The 20,341-nt window shown below is 36.1% G+C and overlaps 1 protein-coding gene across 1 annotated transcript; it reads left to right on the top strand.

Annotated features, from left to right (window-relative positions):
• Positions 1–12,781: 12,781 nt before the first annotated feature.
• On the top strand, positions 12,782–19,919 carry LOC132121101 (tektin-3-like). The gene is made up of 7 exons (XM_059530281.1): positions 12,782–13,612; positions 15,653–15,736; positions 16,079–16,149; positions 16,329–16,472; positions 16,554–16,776; positions 19,180–19,334; positions 19,494–19,919. Exons 1-7 carry the CDS (start codon positions 13,040–13,042, stop codon positions 19,708–19,710), a joined length of 1,467 nt encoding a protein of 488 aa, XP_059386264.1. The 5' UTR covers positions 12,782–13,039; the 3' UTR covers positions 19,711–19,919.
• Positions 19,920–20,341: the final 422 nt, after the last annotated feature.

Below are 20,341 nucleotides of genomic sequence, written 5' to 3'. Positions count from 1 at the left end.
AACAACTACATAAAAAAAATGTAGTTAAAAAATAGACTATATTTCAGAAGTTTGGGGGCATAGAGACTTTGTTTTTGAAATATGTCTCTTATACGTTCACAAAGGCTGGATTTATTTATAAAATAAATAAATAAATAAAAGAGTGAAACCATAATATTGGGAAATATTACAATAAAAAAAACTAGTTTATATATATATATATATATATATATATATATATATATATATATATATACATATATATATATATATACATATATATATATATATATATACATATATATATATATATATATATATATACATATATATATATATATATATATATACATATATATATATATACATATATATATAGATATATATATATATATATATTCATTTATTTTATTTTTAATGTAATTTATTCCTGTCATGCCAAAGCTGTATTTTCAGCACCTATTATTCCAGTCTTCAATGTCAATTAAATGTTTCTTATTATTATCAATGTAGAAAAGTTTTTTTTTTTTTTATGTGGAAACCTGACTTTTTTTCTTTGAATAGAAAATTCTAAAGAACAGCATTTATTTAAAATTATATTAATTATATTAATTTTTGTAACAATATAAGAGGCTTTACTCTGCCTTTTTATGCTTTTCTTTTTTCTTTATTATGCTTTTCTATTTATATATTGTTAGTTAAACTTTTATGTATTAAAAAAGAATTAGCATGTTTCCATGTACAAAGTCTTTGCACAGCAGTTGAGTATTTGCAGCTCATCAGAGACGTCTGTTGTTCTTTTTTGCAGACACCAGTCAGAGACCTAACACTGAGTCTATAGGTCCATCGATGCCAGTTTTCAGCTATTTTAATTTCTATGCTTCCCAGATGCGATTTTACTTTCTAATGGTTCATACACAGACATTTTGGTGCTTTCCATGAATTTTGTATTGCAAAGCTCAGGCCCAAAAAAAATGTGGCCAGAATTACTCACATTTACAATAGTTTTCTCATGTACTCAGAGCATATCCATTTGAGAGAGCAGTTCACACCCCTTTTACGGTCACATCAACCCACCAGTCTAGAGATAGAGAGGAAACGCCCAGTACAGAAAAGTCAGTACACATGACCTGCTGATGGGCTGCTCGCAGTTACATACTTCCATAAGTAACATAATCCAATCCCACCTAACAATAATTTCCAGGAACGGAGTAGAGGTGAAGAATTTTTTTTTTTTTTGGAGCATTGTATGATGCATTTGTACTTTTTTTTATCGCTGACTTGGATTCTCCGATTCAATATTTGATGTCGAATTGCACTAAGCAATACCTTTTCTTGCAGCGTGATTCATTATGATTATGTCAGTAAAAACAACAACAGTTGTCATATGTAACAGTCCCAGAGAAACATCTGTGTATTATATAGTACAGTATGGCTATAAATCACTACAAGATCTCAATTTAACCGCTCCTTGTCCTCTCTTTCTCTCTCTCTCTGTGTTTATGTGTGTATTTATATAAGATTTTACCAGATGACTCACTCCTTCCAAAGCTGGCTGGACTCCAGAGATTAAAACAAGGAGTTACCCTTCCTGTCTGCCACAAAACAGTGTAGTAACACTCCCTGACCAGAGAGTAACTCACATTGTGTAACTTCACATATTTTTTTTGTCTTAGCTGGAGGAGCAGGTTTCAGGGTATACAAAGTTCTGACATGCCAGGAGAAGCATGACACAGAAAATGCTGTACACGTGATAGTAAACAGAGAATGAAACAGAGGTGAGAATGAGAATGTCTGTTTCCTAAAATATACATTAAAAAATAATAATCGGAATTCTATGTAGCTTGTTCTACAAGGTAAAATAGCAGCTGTAACATATTTGTACATAATTTACATGCTGTCTGTTTTTTGCCTTGTGAATCATCATGTTTTAATTATAGCTTTGCAAGTTTCTCAACATAATGTCTGTTCCGGTTGGTAAAACTACTATTTACCATGCTAGTTTAATCTCAGAATGAGTGTTTAGAGACCAAGTGATCCCTCAGGGCTACAATGCTCTTCACACCTACGTCAGAGACAAACCGCCGGACAATGAGCTGTGACATTTTGGGAGCATGACGGGGTTGTTGGCAGGCCTGTGTGCAGACTGGATGTATTGTAAGTTAGATCCTGGCCAGGCTCCATGACTGCTGCCCTCTCCTCCGCTGGACCATGTGGCTCTGAAGGAATGTGATGACTGGGACGGTGAACAGAGCCCTGCATTCATGCTCAGCAGGCAGGAACTCTGGCTCTTCAGCCTGAGCGTGCTGTCAGACATGTGTGGTGGTTTCTGTCTGTCTATGCTTGATATCCATCTCTCAGTACATTTTTTTGACAGTCTACCTAATCTCGTCTATCTCTAGCTCCTTTCTCAGTCTGTTGTCAAACTCTCTCAACTTGTTTCTGTTTACATTTTTCTCTGTTGGTGAGTTAAAGATCTGAAAAGTGTATCTGCATCTGAACTGAAATTGTTCATTTCATTCATGTGTTCATAAATATTTATTAAGTGAATATATTTATCTTTAAATATGTGCAAGATTAACATATGTAAAGGTACTGTATTTATGTATTTTTAATATGTAAGTTTAATTTTGTTGCATTTCCTTATGATAATTCATATTTTTGTAACTGTACAAAACTTTGGTACATGGTAAACTCTGTGGTTTGTTAAGTGTTTGACACAAGAGCCACTATAACCATTTAGCATTTTCCTCCATGAAAAAAAAAGAAAACAAATTAATATTATGTCCCAAGTGGATGCAACAAATGCCTTGTTTGTAATGGGTTTTATTGGTTTTGTCTCATCGCACCGGGACACACAGCATCAAAGTATGGAAAGGGGGTGTAACATTCAACCAATCACAACCCACTGGATAGCTGGCCAATCAGTGTACACCTCGCTTTTCAGAACCTTAAAACCACATAGAATCATTGCATTACACCAAAAACACAAAATAATGTTCTTTTTAACAACATCATTTGACCCCTTTTAGGCAGTTTTGTAACTTTTGCTGCTCAACTGGTCCAGTTCTTTGATTTTAATGTTACTTATCAGTTTTCTATTTTTATACAATTGAATGAGCTTTGTTATTTTTTGAACATGGCAAAATTAAAATAAAACAGAAAACTATAATAAATACATGACACAATTAAAATAAACAAATCATTGTGAGATAGTCTTTGTCATTTTTGGAGCTTGACAGATGCAGTCTGTAGTATTTTTGGGTTTGACGAGGAAGAGTGAAGTTCATGAAGACAGAATTATCCCTTTAACTGTGGAAAATTCACTGTAGGCACCAAAAGTGTTTAATAAAACATCTGCAACATCAATATGAAAAAAGCCGATGTGATTTTTATGGCCCACCTCTATATAAATGCACATCTTCTAGCCTGTAATATCAACATCAGCAAACCACAGAAGAAGGATTTGGATTGTGCCAAGAAGCAGGGTTCTCAGTTCAAATATGGTGTATTTTGATCTTCTACTATTGGCCATCCTATATCCTATATCATCTCATAACATTTTGATATGCATTATTTACGCTTTGCCCAGATGTCTTCTTCCGTGGTCCAGCTGTATGTCTAGAGTCTAGAACATTTATTAAGACTGGCAGTTTTCAAAAGCACCAATGCACCATTGGCACTGCTGTTTCACTATTTAATCCAAAACTGTACCATTCTTGGTACCTCCAAAGATTTTCCAGCAGACCTACAGTGAAGAGTGCAAAACTACTCCAAACATTAACACTGAATGATGGACTAGACAGAGGCCTGTCTTAATCCATGAACCAAAGTAGGAGCGCTAATGAGCAAATTGCTTGCCAGCGATAACCTTTCTGCCGAAAGGATTGAGCTAAAGAGATAGCAAATGTACTTTCATCTACATAAACCTTAATTAGGACCATGCACCCTTCTCAAAGTAGGGATAAGCTTGGCTTCTATTTGCCATTAAAGAGAACACCCATTGGGAATATTGAGGAGATTCACTGAGGCTTAGAATGTGGCAGTTAAGTATCTGAATAGCACACGATTCAACACCTGAACTGAGACATTCCAAAAGTCACTTAGAATGCTTCTCACATCACCATGTTTTCCATTTGAGATATTCAGGGATTTTCAAACACTGATCCTATCTCGACTTAAGCAAAAAAAACCAAAATATAAAGCAAATGCACTGACTATCATTGTTGACTTTGTACAATTTGATTGACATGTACCATATGATTCTATTCATAATTGTATTCATGATTTTATTCTAACACTGATTCCATTTATTCCACAATTTAATATATATATTTCAGCCAAAAATAATTTAAGACACTTAAACATGTCATTATTTTATCAGTATTTTTTTTTAATATCCTATATAAAAAATTGATATATTATTTGGAAAATATTTACAGTATCACTTTAGTTTAATGATTAATTCTCACTATTTCCTAGTTGCTCAATAGCATGTATATTACTAGCATATTGGCTATTTATTAGTACTTAAGCACATATTAATGGCTTATTACCCCATATCTAAACTGAACAATTACCTTACTAACCATTAGTAAGCAGCAAATAATGAGTTTATCGAGGCAAACTTTGTCCTAAAATTTAACCTTAAAATAAAGTATGACCATATTTACTTGCTATTATTACCATGTAATGTGTAAACCAATAAAATAAACATAAAACTATGGCTGTCAGCATTAAGAAAGCAGAATGAAACAATGATAATGTTACTTTCTTATAGACCCCAACACCCAGTTAGCAAGTAGAAATAAGGATTATTTCACAATCACCCTCTCACTCACTCACTCACTCTCTCTCTCTCTCTCTCTCTCTCTCTCTCTCTCTCTCACACACACACACACACACATACACACACACTCAGTGGGGTCACTGTAGAAAACATACTGTTAAAGACAAATTATATTCCAAATGCCTATGTCTCAGCAGGGGGCTGCTATTTGCCAATCAGATTTAATGCCTCGGTTACTCTCCTGTTTGGTGTGACTGATGGCAGCCCATGGCAACAGTCAGGAAACTATGGTTGCCATGTGGCCAATAAGATCCCTAATTCAGAGATGTTATTTGGAAATATTTACACATGTCTGGGACTAGCTCAGTCTACCTAACTCAATCTCTTGATCATCAGTAAAGAAACTGCACGACTGATGTCATGCAAGTTTGAATAAATATACAGCTAGAGAGGAAAGGGAGGCCACTAGTTTAACAAAGCAGGATGTTCAATCTTCCGTGACTGACACTTGATGGAGTCAGAGAGGAAAGGTAAACACAGACCCTCCCCAAATTATTACAGACCTGACCATGCCCTTTCCTGATGCAATGTTCCTGAATTCCAATGGTGTTTAGATAGTAAATAGCATCTCTTCCTCTATGTAAGTACTTCCAGACTTCATTTGTTATGTGCTTTCTTTGTAGGGGTGCAAGGAAGAGGTGAATTATAGCCCAGTAATGAGGAGGAATGTAGATGGAATGTCCATCCTTAACTCACCTCAGATAACCAGCCATCAAAGCCTCTTCAGCGTGGATACCTGAAGCCTGCAGTGTCGTCATTTGAGTGATCAAGCATCAGGTTCTTTCTCTCTCTCAATCCATCTGATCCTCTGGAATACCAGCCAGTGTCAGGTCTCATGGGGTTAACATGAAAACCATCCCAACCCTCCGAGAGCATTGATTTACAATAAAAGCACAGCAGTTTATCCATTAATATCTGTTTTGCATGTAACAGTTTGTATCTGACAATCCTGTCAATTATCAATGCAAAATGTTTTTTGATGACCCAGCAGAATGAGAATCAGTGAACCCATATATATAAATAATACAGCTCAAGACAGCTTTTTTTTAAAAGTTGAACTTATCTTAACTTGAGCGGTATGTTTTTAGAGCACTACTGTATGTTATTTGCGAGACACTGCACAAAACATTACCATCAAACACGTCCATGGTCACACATAAAAAAAAAATAATGATGGAAAAGCAGTGCAGAGGATTGCAAAAAAAAGTGAGACCAGAGGCATTGAAATAAAATGTAAAAAAAGTTTTTTTTTGGCTTGTCTACTGTGTGTTTACATAGAAAAAACAACTGGAAAACAGTCACTTGGACCCCAAAACACAAGTCAAAGGGCAGTAGAACAAAAAACAAGATTATTTGTCTTTATGTATTGTTTTAAGTTGACCTTATTTTAACCTTAAAGACATCCATCTAGTGCATGTTTACATTTAAAAAAAATAATAATTATAATAAAAGTGATCGAATAGCATGCAAAAACGTGTTCTTTGTGAACGGCCCTTAAGATTCCATTTTGCACAAAACAAGCCCGCAATTCAATCTGTTTCACTCTACAGTTTGAAAACCAATACTCTTTGCAATTTCAATTTCAATTTATTTATAAAGCAGAATTAAACACAACTACCATTGACCAATGTGCTGTACAAAGTAAAACAACAAAATCACAAATAAATAACACAAAATCAAACCAGGACAACATCATCACTCGTCATGTAGTATAAGACAGATCGAATAAAAAAGTTTTTAACTTAGATATAAAAATGGACAGATTAGGGGCAGTTCTAATATCAATGGGCAAACTGTTCCAGAGTCTTGGTGCCGCTATGGAAAAGGCTCGATCTCCCCTAGTCTTGAGCCTCGATCTAGGATCTAGAGCCTCCATAGCATTCGTAAAATGGGTTTGTCCTCTCACGCATTCATGGCATGTAGTAGTACACCGCAGACCCTCCAGACACGCAGTACTAGACTAAATATGGGATAAAGTTACACTCACGTTCTAGGCTGAAGCTTATGGGCACTGGGAAAAGTTTGCTCTTATTAAATAGTTTGAAGAGCAACGGACATCAACTGTGGGATTGTTCTTCTTGTCTTTACAGGGTTATATTCAAAATGGGGAGAGGCAATGTCATGTGTTTGTGTGATTGTGTGTGTGTGTATGTCAGAATGTGAGTTGAGTGATACAGAAGATCGCTGGCACAACGCCCTTTGAATCTCAGCTTACAATGTTGACACAGAAAACCGACGGTTGTGATATTAGACCACCTGATGAGAAGCTGTGGTTCAGCAGCAAAATCTAAAACTGTATTATTTCTTTATGTTAATTAAAATAAGAAAATGTCATATTGCGAGATATAAAATCCCAATCGGACAAAGTTACTATTGCAAGACATAAAGTTGCAATTAAGAGAAACAAATTCAACAGTTTCTTGCTTTTTTTTTAAACTATCATGTGAAAACAAATTTTCACATTACAAACACTAGATTCATCAAATGTCCGCATTGAAATAATAATAATAATAATAATAATAATAATGATGATGATGATGATGATGATGATGAGGTTGATAATAACAATAACAATAACAATAACAATAACAATAACAATAATAATAATAATAATAATAATAATAGAAGAGTGATTATTCTTTCCCTGTTGTAGGCTGTTGGCTGGATTACCCCACAAGGAATTCATGTAGTGTTATTTTAGCAAAGACACAGACATCAGGGAGAAAACCACAGCAGGATAACAGAGAGGGGCTCGAGTTGGGGAGGCACAAGTTGAGGAACTCTGATCTGTTGGCAAAGAGAGCAAGGGAGCAAAAGTCCAAAACATTGCATTAAAATGCTGAAGCTGACATTTAAGAAGCTACACAACAAATAAAAAAATAAGTTTCTTAATAAAAGAAAAAAAAAGAGAGACAAATTACTGATTAAGAAAACAATTTTTCAGTTTATTACTCAATTAATTTTAATTTATGATAACAGTATACTTTACTGTAGATTTGCAATGTACAAGCAACTTCCCAACAATGTGAGCACAGTTGCACTTTCGAAAACACATTAGTAAAACACAGATAACTATTTAATGTATATTCATTAAATTATTATTAACTATTTAATTATTAGATATTAATTTCTAAATTCTAAATCACCCACTTTACCAGTAGTAAAATAATAATAATAATAATAATAATAATAATAATAAATTAGAAATTAATAATTTTAAATAAATTTAAAATTAATTTGTCCAAGGAAAATCTATGAATTTATCAATAAATTAATTTAAATTAAATAAAACAAAAAATAAATAAATAATATAATTTATGTTTTTTACATAATACTACTAAAAATTCACTGTGGTTTTTATTCTTCCCTCCTTCCACAGTTAAACAAACCCACATGTTTCATTCCAGTCCATAAAGAATGACTTCAGCGGCAAAGCGATTTTCCTTTTGCATGAGTCAATACATGTCAACACCCTCTTCAGAACTAAGAGACACAAGCCCAGCGCAGGATAAACACCCGACACCCAGCCTCAGTCCTGAACGCATTTGTGCACATCTTGCCTGATCCGTATCAAGACACACGGATAATTATACTGTGGTAAACCGCTCAGTGTGCTCTCTTCCTGTTAAATGAATTATTGATAAGGCAACGGTAACCCATCCTCATGGAGGGGGAGTGAAGGTATTGGGAGCCATGCAATAATTAGAAGATGTCCTCTCACCTAACTCAGTGATTCATAGCTCAGATTGCATCCGTTCAGGAAGATGAACGTGTGCACAAATAATGGTATAGCCATGACAGTGTGGGTTTTTTTTTGCAAAACAATGGAATTTGATGGTTGCCAACACTTAACATTAATATTATTCTAGTGATCCGACTATTGAAGTTGTGATGAAACAGAAGTAGCTACAGATCTTTTTGGATTCAGATTTCAACTTTTAACTTTAAACTGTCACTTATGGTTAAAATACCAGTTTGTAATCCATATAATAATCCAGTGAAAAAGTCTATCCCCTGTTGTTCTCTCACATCAAAACCCACCAACATATTTGTTCAAAAGTGTTTTAGACTGTTTTCACTAAGAAACAATGCTTGATCACCTGGGTCAGGCTACACAACCTTTTCCCTGAAGATAGCAATATAATGGTTGGAGGACTTGTATTTTACCAGGAAAAATATAGTTTGAAGTTCAGTTTGTTTCTTATAAACATCTTTTCACTTCACAAGACATTAACTGATTGACTGGAGTAATTTTGGATGGATTACTGTGATGTTTTTATCAGGAGTTTGCACTCTCATTCTGACGGCACCCATTCAGGATCCACTGGTGAGTGAGTGATATAATGCTAAACATTCAAAAGCAATTATTTTACTGATGGGATGTGTAGTTAACATTTAAAAAATTCAATTTAAAATAATTGTATTTATTGTTTAGAATATAATGATAGGTTAATTTTTTTATTTCTATTACATTTTTTAAAAAGTAATTATTTTAAATATAATGTTTGTACATAATGTTAATGATGATGTCCTTATTAAAAAAGTTAACTGATAAAAGATTTTTAATGTGTATATATGCCATACTGAGTTTCTCGAGGGTGTGTGCTTTATACTGAGAAATTCCTACTTCAGTCCAACTAGACGCTGTAGTTGAAATACCACTAATGCTATAACTATTTTCTATCCTCTAGACAGGATAAAACATCAGTCTATAAATTACAATTGTCAGCAGAGGTTGTTCTCCCTTTGCACTCAACATTTACATTCACACTTCCAGGTGTGTTTCCTGTCCAGATGTGCCACACCCCTGCTGCAAGAACTTGAGCCCATTTCATCTATGAAATATTAAATGTGCCGTGTTTCCTACACAAATAAAAAACTATTTTCTCTGCACATACACAGTATCCAGGTGTCATTATGCCAAGCATGTTTTGTTTGATGGTCATTTGAGACATGAGTAAAAGCAGCACTGAAAGTCTCAGCTTTTATGTGTCATCACTTCTGAAACATTAGACCAGATACACAGGGATTCTCTCAGACACCAGCCCTGAATGCAGAGTTAAGAATGATTGTTCTTATATGCACTAATATTTAAAGTTCCAAATGAAAAACACAGTTTATAAATGAATATAAATCTTATAGATACATAGATAAAAAAATGCATTTATGTTTGTACTTTCAGTAGCATGCTTGGCACAATATGGCATTAAAGTATTCCAAATGATCCTGTCTGTCAGAGGGTTAGAATGACCCTCTGTCCCAGTTCATCAGGTCTGATCACTTTGACCCTGCTGAACTGCTAGCTCATGTATTCTCAATGGTTTAGAGACTTGTACATTAACTCATCAGGGGGTCCAAGTGCCCAGAAAAGCATGAAGAGAGAATATTTTGTGTTCAAGAGATATACTGTATAGATAATTGAACCCTGTTTAATATATATATATATATATATATATATATATATATATATATATTCTCATCAATTTACATAAATACATTATATATTTAAATGGTGTGTGTGCTTTAATTGTATATGTTTATGCTTATTGTGTTTGGTTGTCATGGGTTACCTGCCTCTAAAGCAGCAGTAGTGTTGGATAACTGTGCTTTCTACTGAGCTCTTAGGGAAGTGATTCGCCAAATGATCACTGCTGAAGGGCTTGTCTATCAATAATGCACAGCAGTACCGTTCGAGATCTCTCGCGCACACGCAAAGGTCTCCACTGTTCTGCACACAGGTGCGCGCATACACCTGTCAGCGGTGCACATTGACAGATGAGATTCAGACACAAGGTGAGTTTACAACACCTAAATTAATCTATTATATATCCTATTGCATAAAGATTTTTATAGATTATCTTGCTCGATTTATTTAGTCAGTTTGAGTTTTCTTTAAAGCAATTTGGAGCATTTTGGACCAGATAAAACATTGCAATGCAAATAGTATTATGTTCAGATATTTAATTTGCGCTTACACATCTTCTTGTTATTCAAAGCAACTTGCAATTAGGCAAATTTTTCATACTGTCTCTATCAGTACTTACGTAAATAAAAGCTAAATTAGTAGAACATTTCAAACGAGTGAGCTTTTAAGAGTTTCTTCTTCTTTAAGAGGTCAGTAACATTGTGTTAAAAGTTCTCCAATGCCTTATAAGTAACAAGCTATAATAACTTTCATTCATAACATTAACAGATAGCTATATAAGCTTAACAGATTGCACATTCAAATATTTCAGTTAAATTACTTTATTATCTATACTTATATCTATATCTATATTTTCATATAGTGTGTGTAATGAGTGACAGGGGCAATTTTTTACTTCCGTTTTAAATTATATATGCAGGTGCTGGACATATAATTAGAATATCATCAAAACATTTATTTATTTCACTAATTCCATTCAAAAAGTGAAACTTGTATATTATATTCATTCATTACACACAGATTGATATATTTCAAGTGTTTATTTATTTTAATTTTGATGATTATAACTGACAACTAAGGAAAATCCCAAATTCAGTATCTCAGAAAATTACAATAATACTTAAGACCAATACAAAGAAAGGATTTTTAGAAATTTTGGCCAACTGAAAAGTATAAGCATGCACAGCACTCAATACTTTGTTGGGGCTTCCTTTGCCTGAATTTCTGCAGCAATGCGGCGTGGCATGCAGTCTGTGGCACTGCTCAGGTGTTATGAGAGCCCAGGTTGCTCTGATAGTGGTCTTCAGCTCTTCTGCATTGTTGTGTCTGGCATATTGCATCTTCCTCTTCATAATACACCATAGATTTTCTAAGGGGTTAAGGTCAGGCACGTTTGCTGGCCAATTAAGAACAGGGATACTATGGTCCATAAACCAGTTACTGGTAGATTTGGCACTGTGTGCAGGTGCCAAGTCCTGTTGGAAAAGGAAATCTGCATCTCCATAAAGTTGGTCAGCAGCAGGAAGCATGAAGTGCTCTAAAACAGTCTGTTGTTGAAGAGTGGCTTGACACAAGGAATGCGACAGCTGAAACCCATGTCTTGCATATGTCTGTGCGGGTGGAAATTAGCATTTTTTGCTATAACCTGGCACATGACATCTCTTCTTTTTAGACTAATGTTTTTTTTGTGCATTGTCCTTGATCAAAAAAAAAAATAATTAGTGGTTCTTGAAGCACTGACTCCAGCTGCAGTCCACTCTTTGTGAATCTCCCCCACATTTTTGAATGGGTTTTGTTTCTCAACCCTCTCTAGGGTAAGGTTATACCTATTGCTTGTACCCTTTTTTCAACCACATATTTTCCTTCTCTTTGCCTCTCAATTAATGTGCTTGGACACAGAGCTCTGTGAACAGCCAGCCTCTTTTGCAATGACCTTTTGTGTCTTGCCCTCCTTGTGCAAGGTGTCAATGGTCGTCTTTTGGACAACTGTCAAGTCAGCAGTCTTCCCCATGATTGTGTAGCCTACAGAACTAGACTGAGAGACCATTTAAAGGCCTTTGCAGGTGTTTTGAGTTAATTAGCTGATTAGAGTTTGGCACCAGGTGTCTTCAATATTAAACCTTTTCACAATATTCTAATTTTCTTATATACTCAATTTGGGATTTTCCTTAGTTGTCAGTTATAATCATCAAAATTAAAAGAAATAAACATTTGAAATATATCAGTATATGAATTTAATATACAAGTTTCACTTTTTGAATGGAATTAGTGAAATAAATCAACTTTTTGATGATATTCTAATTATATGACCAGCACCTATATATACAACACATATAACACACAGGTCACTGTGATTTTGCCAAGTAAGACATGTTCCTGCATCAACGTCTTCTGATGACCCTGAATCAACATTACTGTCCAAAAATACAGACTTAACCCAATCCCTACCCCTAAACCTAACGCTACCCATATTTTATTATAATATCAGTGGGAAATTATAGCTGATTAACAAGGGGTGTAGAATCACCTAATCCTGATTCTATGCCTAAAACTGACATTTCATGAAAAATGATATCTCAATTCTGATTGGTTGATTGGAATGTTGTTCCAGGATCAACAAGGATGTTGATCCTGGAACATGTTGTACTTGGTGAAATCACGCTCATCATAACACACACATGCATCCCAGGCATGTAGTTATTAACCACAAGAGACTGTACACATTCAAAACACCAAAACACACTCTGTTGTATTTTCCAAGAAAAAGGTGGCTCATTAATTGACACATGGAGCTAACTGGAACCAACCAGATGGCCACTTACACTCGGCACAAAACCAGCCACTTCCTGCCTGCCATTTCCACCACGGCATCCAGTTATAGGAGCCACCAACCAGCCTTGACCCTCAACCAGAATTCAAACATGCCCTGGAGGACTAATTCGTACTTTAGAAGTGGCAGCGCTATCCCAACTGTATCAGCTCTTCAAAGAGAAAACCTGGACTTAGTCCGGGCCAAGACCATGTTCTACCCCTCTAACAGAACAGCTCTCAGTACACGCTACATGCCTGAGGACTGGTACAAGTCCAACCAGAGTAACTACAGGGAGTCAGAGTCCTCCCGGAACAGTGCCGAAAGGCTTCGGAGGGACACAGTCCGAATGATCCAGGATAAGGACCAGATGACCCGTAGAACTCAGGACACCACCAGCAAGAACATCGGAGAAAGACTAAACGACATCAGCTTCTGGAGATCAGAGCTCAATCATGAGATAGACAACATGGTGACAGAGATATCAGTGCTGATGGATGTGAAAAGAAGGCTGGAAAGAGCACTCGCTGAGACTGAAGGGCCACTGCAGGTAATATAATTAATAAATCATTTAAAAAAGTAAAAATTGTATGTGAATCATTATGTAAAAAAGACATATATTATAAATAAAAAAATATCTATCATTTGCATTTTCCCATCCAGCGCCACATCCTTTAATTAGCAAATGCATTTGCATTCATTTGTGTGCCCATGGCCGTGCTGGTATAAAAAAGAGGTGTGTTCTGGCGCAATGCTATTTTAAGGAGCTGAAAATAGACTGCACCATAACCTGGTCTAAAGTCTGGCACAATGTTTTTTCTTTGTTATTTAAAGAGCGTACAATCTGCTTATTAAACACGGGGACGCACGGCAGCACACAAACATGCCAAATATTAAAAATTAAAGGATTGCAATGCATAAGAATTATTTTGTAGGCTAATTAAATATATATATATATACACACGAGCAGCTCCGTTTCATTTCAGAGACACTGAAAATCTTTGCGCTTGCCAAATTCCACCGTATAAATAGCAAATCCGTCATGGCCGTCAACGCTACTGGTGCTTAAAGGGAATGGAAGATGAGACTGAATGGTTTATTGCACATTACACCCAAGAAACACCCATTACTCATTAAGAGAATACGGACAACCCGTTTAGACCATGCACCCAATTAAATTAGCAAAAGTGGATTTGGACACACCATGATTGCAACAGCGCCGTGTGCTTTACACTTTGCGTTTAGATCATTAAAATAGGGCCCAAAGAGTTAGTTCACCCAAAAATGAAAATTATGTCTTTAATTACTAACCCTCATCTTCGCTCATCTTCGGAACACAAATTAAGATATTTGTAATGAAATCCAAGAGCTTTCTGACCCTCCATAGACATCAAGGGAACTACCACATTCAAGACCCAGAAATTAAGTATGGACATTGTTGAAATAGTCCATGTGACATCATTGGTTCAACTTTATTTTATGAACCAACAAGAATAATTTCTGTTAGCAATGAAAACAAAAATAACAACTTTATTCAACAATTAATTTTCTTCCGGTCAGAGTCCACCGCAATTTATACGACGATGCATGCTTCATAGCTTCATAAAATTAAAGTTGAACCGCTGATGTCCTTACTATGTTTCTGGGTCTTGAACATGGTAGTTCCGTTGCTGTCTATATACAGGGTCAGAAAGCTCTTGGTTTCATCAAAAAAAATATCTTTACTTATTTTCCCAAATATGAACGCAGGTCTTATAGGTTAATAATTAATGATAGAATATTCATTTTTGGGTGAACTATTCCTTTAACCAACTTAACATAAATTAAAAACCATGATTTTTAATGCAACATCACATCTGTAAATTTTACCTCTCTAAACAGATTTACAGGGGAATTTCTTGTTTTTACTATTGTAACAAATATTCCATCCATGCTTGGAATGCTATCATGGCAGAGCTCTAGTGGTCTTTTATCAGCTCCACACCTAATTAGGGTCACGATGATCTAGCTAAAGACCCAGTAACCAGAAAAGCCCACAGTAGAGTGTCAGGATACCCATTGTTAGAAACCACTTGGTAACAGAACCTTGTGGGGTGTAAGATATGCACACTCTATCACACTGAGCACAAAGCACACTAGATCAACAGTGAGCTCAATGTGTACCACCGCTGTCTTTACAGAGTTACCCATCTGAGTCACAGTAAGAGACTGTTTCCGTAGAAACCACACCAAAACATGCTGACTACAAGTGTGCTGAATGAGTTTCAAAATAGTGTAGCGACACTGCCACCTCACAGGAATGACCACGAGAATGATCACAAGACGAAAACGTTTCCATAGTGATGTAATTGCTTACTAGAGCTTCCATTGTCACATTTTGAGTGAGGACATGTTATCCTGTGTGTTGCGCTGTCAACAGTTATTGTTATTCTGCAGCAATAGTTATATGCATTCTGAAAACTCTAAAATAAAATAAAATTAAATAATGAAATTAAATGAAATACATGTAAAAATATATACTATTAAATAATCATAAATATATAAAAAACAATATAAAAAATAAAATATTCACGCTCTTTTCTATTTCTAGGTTTCTCATGAATGCTTGTTCCACAGGGAGAAACGGATGTCCATTGATCTGGTTCATGATGACGTAGAGAAAGATTTGATTAAGGTGAGGTCACATTAGGCTTCATATTCACACATAACACCTGAAACTTAACAACAAACTCAAATGTTAGTAATATGAGTAAATCAATCATTTTGCGAAGGGGCTTTCTTAAGCATTATGCTTTCTTTTTGATTACATTACTGGAATACTTGATGCTGATTGGTCAATTGTGGCATTCTGAAGTCAAAAATTTCATATAATTGTAGCCTGCTCTAGGTAACTGATTCAGTAAGCTTTGATAGTTTCATGTCTCACTTATAAATTAATCCTTGAACTCCTATAAAATTCTTCTCACATAAAAAAAAAAAAATGCTAAGTTGTTAGTTAATTTTGCCTTTTTTGCAGGAAGTGGAAATGATTAAGTCATGTCAAGAGAGAATGAGGCGGCATTTAGACCGAGCTATTGCTCAACTAGCGTGAGTCTTGCAAAAAGCATTATAAAAAATATTTAAAATAATAATAATAATAATAAAATAACCCCAAAATACAACTTTGCATTCATATGGTCCATTTAAAATAATATATTTTGAAGTTTTACAACTCAGAAAGGCATATTTGAAATAGTGCATGTGGTTATGTTCATTAATATCCTCAGGTCGAATCGTGCAGCACAGCACGAGCTGGAGAGAGATTTGAGTGACAAGGTCACAGCACAGAGAATTGATGATAGGTGTCACCATCTCAGGAACACCTCTGATGGAATCAGCTACTATAGAGGGATCGATCGCATGGACCCATCGTGAGTTTTACGGTCTGTTTTCTGGATATGTTAAGGTCATCCTAATAATGTTATAATATACTCTTTTTATGGTCTCAACAGTATCAGTCTTCCAGACTCCTGGTCGAAGTTTACTGACGACAACATCCTGCATTCTCAGAGCGAACGTGCCGCCTCTCACAAACTCCGTGATGAGATTGAGATTCTGCTCAACGCCACTTCAAATGAGATGTGGAACCAGTTTAACTCTGTAAATGTGTCCTTTACCAACCGCATCTCTGAGATGGCAGACGCCAAGAACAATCTGCAGGCCCACCTAGCAAAGGTAATCACATCACGTCATGACTATTAACCACTCTTTCTTTACCCGGTGTTTAGTAATTATAGAATCTATCCTACATCCTCCTTGCTGCTTCCCTTTGACTGGACAGGACCCAAAATAAATTGGCTGCTTGTTTATGCCCCAAAAGATGTAGATGAGAACCTCTAAACACTAAACACAGAAGTCTGTTGTTGAGGAGGTTAATGGAGAGCATGAAGAAGCTCTGTCAGCTGTCTATAATGTTTAAGCCCTTGACAGCTGTTATCAGAGGCATAAGGTAACAAATAAAGAACCATCATTCATGATGCTGATTGGTCAAAATGAGATTACATCACATCATCTTCATGAGGGAGTGTGTGTCTTTGTAAGAGATGCCTTTGTAACTAAACCTTATCCTGAATATTTTTTATGACCATTATGCATTTAGATGGATGAGATGGGCTGTAACTAGAACTATAAAGCCCTTTCAGATCCCTGACACATCAATCAGTTTAATGCAATTTTGAGAAACTTTGAAAGTATCAAATAATCCACAAATTGATTGTATGCAAAATAAATGAAATAAATAATGAAATAAAATAAATAAATTGCTAAATTTGTTATGTTTACCCTGAGGGGGTTGATTTTTCTATCCCCACTCTGTCCTGGCATGGTTGTGTAGATCAGGGGTTTTCAAACTGTGGGTCGCGACCCACTTGTGGGTCACAGAATGGAACAAGGTGGGTCGCACAAAGTCACTTGGCTGCAGCTAAATTTGCGTTTCAATGACACACACACACACAGTTCAGTCTAGGGCTGCACGAAAGTGACGAGTGGGAACGGTGCGAGGCCGGTGGAGTGATTGGAATTGAGCGACACCTGCTCGACTCACCAGTCTCGAGAACCACGGAGGAGATCGGAAGGATACAAAAGAGGAGCGTCCGTCTCCCCGGCAACTCACTCCAGCCCACCGCCTCGAGCATCCTCCTTCGCCCTACTCGATGGCACTGCGGATTCACCTCAGTGCCGAGGGATCTTCGGCAGCGCGTCCCTCCTTCCTCCCAGGCTTCGGCACCAGTCTAACACATTAAAAACTTCTCAATCACGGGAAGGAGGAGGCGGGAACCGGGAACCCACTCGTCACAATGATATAGCCCACCAACATTAATAAGGACTGCAATATCCTTAGTGTGATTTTCGAATTGCAATTAAGTCCGCGTGCTTTGCGTGTTTTGAAGCGCGGGCGCGCACGAGTTGTAATAACAGTGAAGGTCTCAGAGCAATGTCATTAAAAGGTTCAATCGGTCCGCATTATTAAAAGAGAAAAACTTGCTCACTTCAATACACTATATTCCGCATGAGATTGCATACACCAGAAAACAAATGTTACGAAAACGGTTTCAGGTAGGCCATGTTCATTCATTTCTATCGTCCGTTTGAGCTCTGTGCACTTTTTTCGTTCGGGAAACGGTTTGTAAAAAGCATTTCACATGTACAGGGTGAGCAGTGCACAAACGCAGGGTTAATTGTAACACTACAAGATTTAAACATTTCCACATAACAAAATGCACAAAAAAATAATGCAATACTCCTTGACGTATCATCTCTTTTTAGAGAAAAATTTGCCAAAGTTCAGAAATCTTTTGAAGATATTGCTGAACATTAATTTAACCATTGCTAAAATAAATTTCTGCCTGAACTTAATGTCATCCAGTTTTTTTTTTTTTTGTTTATTTAAAACGAGACACATGTTTATTATTATTTTTTACCTATTTCACAATTATTTTAATCTCCAAACAGTTTTAGATAGTTCTGCTTTGCTTCTTATGCTTTTTCTAAAAAAAGTGTTGGATTGTGCTCCGTTCTCACCGACACACACGGAAGGATCGTGAATGCATTTTCTGCAACAAAACACAGCAGCGCAGATTACAGTTCACTGGAGTGAGCCTGTTTAACGTTTTTATGGACACTACATATTCTAAAGTCTGTAAACAAAAATTAAAACTTAAATATTAATAGTGATTTTTTTCAGGTGTAGGCCTACTCTAAAATAAAAAGTTTTTTTTTCTTAAATACTTCATTTCTGTCATCAAACTTTTAAGTAAGATTAGGCTTAAAGTAATATCAACCTTTTTTTTCCTCAAATATTGTGGTGGGTCATGAAATAGATTACACTTGTCTAGGTGGGTCGTGGAATGGAAAAGTTTGGGAACCACTGGTGTAGATGATATGAATTTTGCCCAGTATAGAACCATACCAACCTAATTTCAGATTAAAGTGCTTTAGACTATCAATTATGATATATACTTAAGAAATAAACTTACCTGACTAGACCCTTTTAACTTTGTGAAGGGTTGAGAAGTCAGACACAGAGAATAAGTGACTTTGTCACTTAATCTACTCTTACGTTCTTGATTCCACTTCCAGACCCTTCAGGAAATCTTCCAGACTGAGACGCTGATTGAAGCTTTAAAAAAGGCAATCCGAGACAAAGAGAACCCACTTAAAGTGGCCCAGACACGTCTGGAGGAGAGGTCTCGCAGACCCAACATCGAACTCTGCAGAGACAATCCTCATCACAGGTGATTGCCCTATATATATCAATAAAAGTCAGTATTTGCAAAGAAACAGTTTGGATACAATGTTTTGCACTTTTTTTATTTTTATTTTTATTTTATTTTTTGATAATGATGCAAAAATTAGATGCCAAACCTCCTTGTCTTTCTCTCTCTCTTTCTCAGGTTGGTTACAGAGGTGAGGGAGATTGAAGACACCATTCATAAACTGAGAGAGAGATTGAGGGAGGCTGAAAACACTCTCCAGACCCTGGTGAAGACCAAAGTTACTCTGGAGCATGACCTGTCAGTCAAAGCCAACTCTCTGTTCCTGGATCAGGAGAAATGCATGGGCATGAGGAGGAGCTTTCCCAGCACTCCTCGTCTAGTCGGATACACATAAATCTTCCAGACCTTCCTCCAGAAGCTGCTTAACCATTCATCTAATTTCAAATGTTCTTTTTAAGAAGATAAACTACAAGATTAGCATCAGAACAGCTTGACAGTTTCTTCTTAGTCCTCTTAATTAAGTGGACTGACATTTTACGCATAACTCACCTCTGTGTGTTAGTTAAGCACACTGTAATGATTAGTATTGATTGTCTCTTCACCTTTGACTGTTCAGATTAAAAAATCAACAATCTCTAATCTGCTAGAAAATAGAAGACTTGCGTTTTTAGTCAGGGGAAAAATTCCTTTTAACCTTGTTAAGAAAAAATGGAAGAGTTGGAAGAGTTTATATTCAAAGTTCTGTTTATCAGCGATCTTAAGATCTGAGATTGTAAACAGGTTTGTTTTCTGCTCAGGTGTGACATGATTCTGACAGTTTGCACACAGTGGACAGAATACATTGCTTTTGTTTAGTTCAGAGGTCCACTTGAGGGCTGTCACTGATAAAGTGACCTTCACTCTACACTTCCCTGAGTACACCAAAGTACAGTGGCGTTGTAGTTCTCATGTTCTTCTGAAGTACAAACACACACTTCAGAAACAGAAGCCACAGGCAAGCAGAATCACGGTGAAGTACACACACA

The sequence above is a fragment of the Carassius carassius genome, chromosome 39, assembly GCF_963082965.1.
Source record: "Carassius carassius chromosome 39, fCarCar2.1, whole genome shotgun sequence".
Lineage (NCBI taxonomy): Eukaryota > Metazoa > Chordata > Actinopteri > Cypriniformes > Cyprinidae > Carassius > Carassius carassius.
Note: the sequence above shows the minus strand (reverse complement) of the source record. Positions and strands in the feature narration are given on the sequence as shown.